General features: G+C 37.4%; 1 protein-coding gene across 1 annotated transcript in view; it reads left to right on the top strand.

Moving 5' to 3' along the window:
- Window positions 1–5,392, top strand: part of R3HDM1 (R3H domain containing 1) — a 52,211-nt gene extending 46,819 nt beyond the window's left edge. The window contains 5 exon segments of the mRNA XM_009877295.1: window positions 123–289; window positions 495–639; window positions 2,056–2,138; window positions 2,920–3,004; window positions 3,978–5,392. Of these exon segments, the coding sequence (XP_009875597.1) occupies window positions 123–289; window positions 495–639; window positions 2,056–2,138; window positions 2,920–3,004; window positions 3,978–4,345 (848 nt within the window). The 3' untranslated portion in view covers window positions 4,346–5,392.
- Window positions 5,393–6,799: the final 1,407 nt, after the last annotated feature.

Genomic DNA, 6,799 nt, shown 5'->3' with positions numbered 1-6,799 from the left:
TATTTTTGTTCTCCCCCCCCCCCCCCTCCTTTTTTTCCTAAATTGACATCTGTTCTGCTAAAATGAAAACTGAAATGTACAATGAACTGATGTTATCCTGCTGGTTTCTTGTTCCGTAGCAGTGGCACCACCACCAGGTGGAGGAGTAGTAATGATGCAGCTAAATATCCCTAACAACCCCCAGCCTCGAAACCATTCACCTCCACAATGGAGACAGAATAAATATTACTGTGATCATCAAAGGGGGCAGAAGTCCACAGAACTTAGCACTTTAGACAGTGCTGCACAGGTACGAGGTTTTTTTTTTGTTTTCCATTAATACTCAAAAATCATTGTGACTTTTTTTGAAAAGTTCTCTTGGGGGAATAAAAATGTGCTCTGATAGTAGTTAATACAGCTATTTTTACTTCAGGTTTTGAATGCTGTAGGTGGTGTTCAGCTTGTTCAATTAGGTAATTCGTAAAACACTAACTTGTTGTTCATTCCAGTTGCAGCATAGTCCTCAACTAGGTAGCCCTGTCACCTCACCGGCCCAATCACCAGCACCAGCTCAGCTATCAAATATGAAGAACATCCGTCCCACATTAACACCTCTTTCTATCATGTCCCAGTTTTCTAGACCTTTTGTCCCTGGACAAGGTATATTTTTAGTTAACTAAAATGTGTGCATGTTTTTTCTCTCTGAATGTTTTAAAATACAAGTTATATGAGGATTGGCTGACAAACTGTGGCTCACTTTAGTGAGGATCAGTAAAATTATCCACTTAAGCATCATGTAAAATTTCACCTTATCTCTGTGCTGATATCACCCCCTGCATTCTCAAAAGCTTTTGATCTTGTTATTGTGAGAGCTTGTATAACTCACTGGCTTTCTCATATGTGAAATTCCTCAATTCGGCCTTGAAAACACTAATAAAATGTTTGCTATAAGGTAGTTTCAAGTTTTAACCATAAATCAAGAACTAGACATACACTGTCAAAAAGGAGATCATTTTAGAGCTACCAAGATAAAGTAAATGACGTGGGGATAGCTAACCTTAATACATTAGGTGGGCATGTTATTCTTTGGGGGAAAGGATATAGAAATGTGAAGTTGAGATGAATTTTCTGCCAAATTCATAATGAGCTGATGATGCACTGAATCAAACTACTCCCTAAGTGAGAATTCATTCCTTTTTAGAAAAACTAGTGTGATGGCCCTAGAGCCTCTAGCCAGTACTGTTGCTACTTCAATTAGTATTTTGGATAGTAGCCATCCTAAGACAGAAAGAATTCCTTGTAGAATTTTGGTCCTTTGCTGCCATGTTAAGAGAAAGACGGAAAATAGGGAGTTTTCACTGAGATGCAATAGTTAATAATGCTTAAAAACCAAATTATGTTAGTGAGAAAGACGTCTTGGTATAGTTCCAAAACTCAAAATTAATGCCTCAGTTTTACAGGAAAAATTACTTTAAAGCAAAACCTGCAGAAAATTCTGTAGGTCTTCCTTACTGATAAAGAAATCTTTTTTCTTTTTTTTTGTCTGTGTTTTACCTGCTGCATAATCTTTATGTCACTAGTTTGTATTCAAATGCTTTTGTAAAAACTCAAGATTGCTTGTTGTAAAGTGTATCTCTCAACTTTCTTAATCTTCTGTGATTACTAAAAACTTTGTGGATGCCTGGAGCAAACAGGAATGTCAAGATGTACCTCACTTTAATCGAGGCTATAACCACAAATTATTATATTAGTACACTGAGAGGAGCTTTAACCTTATTTAGCTTATCTCAAAACAAGCAGATTTACTTAAGACTGCAATGGAAATAAAAATTCAGTGAGTTTATCAGTGTAATCCTTAAATGCAAGGAAGCTTGTACCTTTTCACCTTGTGATCTATACGTGCCTGACAAAGATTTATTTAAGTGTGCCACATATTATTTTGTTAGTCTAGCCAAACACACTACTTTGTGCATAGTTATTCTGCTTTCATTTCTGGGTAAGATATATGTCATAAGAGGAACTTGGAGGGAGTTTTCATATACCAGAAAAACCCTTCTAATTACCTTTCTCTTTAAGGAGATGCCAGATACCCATTGCTTGGCCAACCCCTGCAGTACAATCCACCATCTTTGTTACGTGGACAAGTAACCAGCCAACAGGTATTAAAGAGAACAATTTCCTGGCAACATTGAAAAAGTAGAAAAAAGTATTCAGGACTAGCATTATAACCACCAGGAACAGGGCAATGTGTTGCTGAAGTAGAAAAATAATTGAGTGGAAGGTGCTTGCTTTCCAGTAATGGTGCTACCCTGTGTTGATACTCCCATTGTTCTCATCAGTTGTAGTAAAAATAAAATTTTCATTTTCCTGATAGCTAGCTTTGGGCATAGTGTAGATTATGGATTTATTTTTTTTCTTTAAGCAATTTGCCAGCAGCTTCAAAAATCACAGAGAGAACATTTGCTGAAAAGTTTTTCTTTTATTTCCACAACAGTTTAAAAACCCCAAACATATAGGTATTTCTAAACAAAGTATGGGTTTGTGTCTTACTAGAAAACCAAAATATTAGTGTTAGCAAAGCTAAAACATTTTTGGGACAGGCACAAAGACCCCCTCCTTCTACCTTGCTCGGTTCTACCTGAGATCAGCCAGAAGATGTGATGAACTGGGGTGGGGGGATGATCTTCTAGAAGATTTAAGGCAACTGGGGTTTTTTTTCATCATTTCATCCCTTTCTTCTGAAGCCAAGGACTGAAAGTGCCTGACTGCAGGATTGCTAAATTCCAAGGCTAAAATTGGACATGAAAATCTTTCTGTGCCATGGTAGCACAGATTATTTTCCAGACATTCCACTGCACTGTTTTTCACTGACCTAGCCTAGAAATTTTAAGATACTGGTGCACTGTCATTAAAGTACATCATTTATGTCAATCTTCCCAGTGTCAACCTGGAAACAGACATGGCAACAGGGGAAAGAAACCAGCGAAGAAGGCTGCTTCAGCAGATCTTGGTGCAGGAGAACCAGGTATAGAATTGCTGATTGGCACAGTCCTCCAGACAAATGAATTATGGTGATGGGCTGGGAATGTAATGAGAAAAGCACAGCTGAGAAAAGGGCCTGAATGAAGAGTAATTGGACAGAAATAGACATGGTGAACACTGGACACGTAAGGATGGAGAGGAAGACTTGATTTAGAGATGGGAAAGAGGAATGTTAAATGAGAAATAGTTTTGAAGGCTGGAAAAGAGAGCAGAGATCAGGACTGGACAGTACTAAAAGTAAAAGCAAGTTTGTTAGTTTACTGGACATAAGTTCTATTATATTGTTACATTAAATATTGTTATATTAAATACATATAGCCTTGTTTCCTTTTACTTGCATGAGATGTGAAATCAAACATAAACCACAAATTAGTTTGTGCTTCTTTTCTTCCTGCTAATATAAATAAGCACATGGATTTGAGGGATGTATTAGAAGATTTACAGATTAGCTCCTTGGGAGTTGGGAAAGATGTCGCCCAAATAAAACCTGACACCTATCTTAATTTCTTTACTAGAAGGAATGTTTGTTGCAAGTGTTACTTCCTATCAACTCTGCAGAAGGTTACAGATAAATCTGCCCTTCCTAACAAGGTACTGGAGAGGACTTTTTGAGAGGAGACAGACTAGTTTTTTAGCACCATGATATGTGAAGAGTTAACAGGCAAGCCAGTGAGATGCCATAGTTAGTTCTCAAATCTGCTTGCAAAATTAGGTGTTAATTATTTTGTAATTTTTCCCTCTCTGGGGGCCCTCTTCAGCTTTTATTTGTACGCTTCTAGCTGTAAATACTCCTAAATGCGAAAGCAAAAGGCTCTCTAGAATAGCAGAAATGGAGTGCCTGTGTATTTGGTATCAGCCAACTGGAGATACGAGTATGAAAGAACTCATTTTCCATTGTGTTTGTTGTATCGTTAAGTACAATGACCAATTTAGACACAATGTTTTTCTTGTTTCAGTTGTGGGAAAAGTTCTAGAAATTACTGAACTGCCAGAAGGCATAACTCGTATGGAAGCTGAAAAACTATTTGGAGAACTTTTAAAAGTTGGTGCCAAGATTCGGTGGCTAAGGGATTCGCAGTGTCTGCAAACGCAGCAGCAGCACCATCGTCGTTACTGTGGCAGCGGAGACGCGAGCGGGAACACTGAGCCATCCAAACCTAGTGACTTGGCTTCCACTTACACGGTTCTAGCTACGTTCCCGACGATGTCAGCTGCTCAGAATGCATTGAAGAAACAAAGTAGTACCTCAGTGAACAAGTTCAGGCTGAGAACAAGCAAGAAGCACTACGACTTTCATGTTCTGGAAAGGGCTAGTTCTCAGTAGCAGTTACATCAGTGGACACTCGGCCTTTACTACTTCCATGTCCTCCTCTCCTTGATTGGCTTGATGTTACGGGGTTTCTGTTCTCTTCGTAGAGACTCCTGGTATGTTTTGTCATATGACATTAGCCATCGAAGAATAAATAACCCACTGATCCAGCAAAATGAAGAAAAAAACCAACAGAGTTAATCCCAGACAATAGCAAGGAATTATCTTTGAGACAGGCAGCTTTCTATAAGGAATGCTGTTGAAATGCCCCCTACTTTTATAGTAGTTTTGTTTTATATTTTTGAATTCTTGTATCAGATCCAAAGTTCTATTGTACAGCGAACGTTCATAAAAATCCATATTCAGATTTGTATTTTATAATCCCTTTTCACAGCCAGCACACAGCTGTCCATTCCAAGGCAGGAACCTGAGGATTGGTGGAGGGGGAAAAGAGAGCCATTTTCCATTAATTACACTTATTTTCTAGCAAACTACCTTAAATCTTCAAGTTAACCTGTTCTTTGTCCCTATGTTTTTCTTTTTTCTTTCTTTTTTTAAAAAACAAACAAAAGTAATTCCTTAGATGGCCTTTTCTTTTAAGATTCATTCAAGCAATGTCAAAAGAAATTACAAGTAGGTTGTACCCTTGAAGGATTTGCTCCTTGTCCAACAAATTTAATAATAATTATTTAAAGGGAAATATGAATAGGTTACAAAGAATGTTCACTAAATCACATTTTAATATTTCTTCTTTTTAGCAAAAGTGTGAAGAAACTAAAATGTATCTTCACAAGTGACAAAATATTTGCACTTTAATTGTGTTCCCACTAGTATGGATCTCTTTCTTTTCCTTTTCACGTGAAGATAATTGTGTTTGATAAGTGCTGGAAACCTTTTTAATGGTTTAAGTTTTCATCATTTGCAGATGCTCACTGGACATTAAAGATTCATTGCACATAAATGAAACAAACTTTTTTCAATTTGTGTAATTTGCAAGGCTGTACAATGTGTGCTGATGCAAGCCTTTTTCAGTTCAAGAAAATAAATGTTTACAAACACAAACTTTTTCAGTGCACTTGTTTAAACTTCTACCAGTCTTCTGAAACCTGGGTGAACACACATATCAGTGGTTTGGATCCCTTCAAATGTGCAAAAAAGAACTTAAGAGTAACACAAACACCAGAAGTTCTCAAAGAAACACCACTGCTGTTCCACTTCTCAAAGCATTTAGTTACTTTATGTTGCCCTTCATCATTTTGACTTTTCCCTGTATAAGTAAAAAGAGAGAGAAATTAATCAGATACTACAAGAGACTACTGCTGGTTTTTTATTTTTAGCACAAGCACTGACATGCTATGGAGATGAGCAACCACTTGTTCCCTTCTTAAGCCTACTGCTTTGTAAAAGATGCTTTTGTAACTTTTGTAAGCAGAAACTCAAGGTAAACTTTATGTTCAAAAACATTTTACAGAGGAAAATTAGTGCTGGTTTAGGCGCCTAAATTCTTTATTTTTCATCTTATATATATAAAAAAAAAATCCTGTCCCTGAACAACTAAATATAAACATGTGAAGTGGCAAGAGCAGTCCCATGCGTGTTCAATTCTTAAATCTCTCATGGGATGAATTAAAGCACATGGAAGACAACTGACTTGTCTGGGTAAAAGTGTAGCCTGATAAATTAGGTACATGGGACTTGATTCTGCAAAATGCTGGAGTAACTGCTACTTTTGTGACTAAAGGTAAACTTTAACTCATATGCTACTCTGAAACAGAGAGAAAAATGTTCAGCTTCAAGCCAAAAGACAAGTCTGTTTATACCTGTCTGCTTTTCTAAAAGGAATAGTACTTCTTGGTGTTTGAGTTCTTATCCCACTACTTGACTGAATATACTACTAGACTAAGGGGATGTATTTCTTCCTCCTTAGGATGGATTTGCTATAGTTTACTGCACCCAAACCAAAGAGGGTAAGACCTGCAGATTGTAATATTCCCCTCTGAATAGCACAGAGCTAACATGACTAACACACAAGTTCTGTCGCTGCTCCTTGCCAGTTTCCGCTGCTACTTTAAGATTATGGTCTTAATCCTGTAGAAGTATTTAGCAGATTAAAGGTCTGTAATGACAGGTGTCACAACCCAGAGAGGCAGCTGCCTCTTGTGGCTAACACATTCCAGGGCAAGATTTTCATAGATGGAGAAGAAGAGTCAATACCTGAGAGCTTTCATCTGTTCTGACTGACCTAAGAACTAAATCTAACATAAAATCAAAGCATTTCCAAAGGATGCTGCATGACTTGCTTCATTTAATAAACTTTCCCAGTAATAACCAAAGAGAAGAAAACATGAGAGGTGAGCAAGAACACAAGCAATCCAGTCCAAACCAAAGGAGGGGACAGACACAATGGTTGGGAACAAGGCCCAGCAAATATTCAGTTATTAACAAGTTGTAAACTTGAGTGTAAATTGC

Source organism: Apaloderma vittatum, unplaced genomic scaffold (genome assembly GCF_000703405.1).
Source record: "Apaloderma vittatum isolate BGI_N311 unplaced genomic scaffold, ASM70340v1 scaffold23689, whole genome shotgun sequence".
NCBI classification, from domain to species: domain Eukaryota; kingdom Metazoa; phylum Chordata; class Aves; order Trogoniformes; family Trogonidae; genus Apaloderma; species Apaloderma vittatum.
This window is presented reverse-complemented; position numbering and strand designations above follow the sequence as displayed.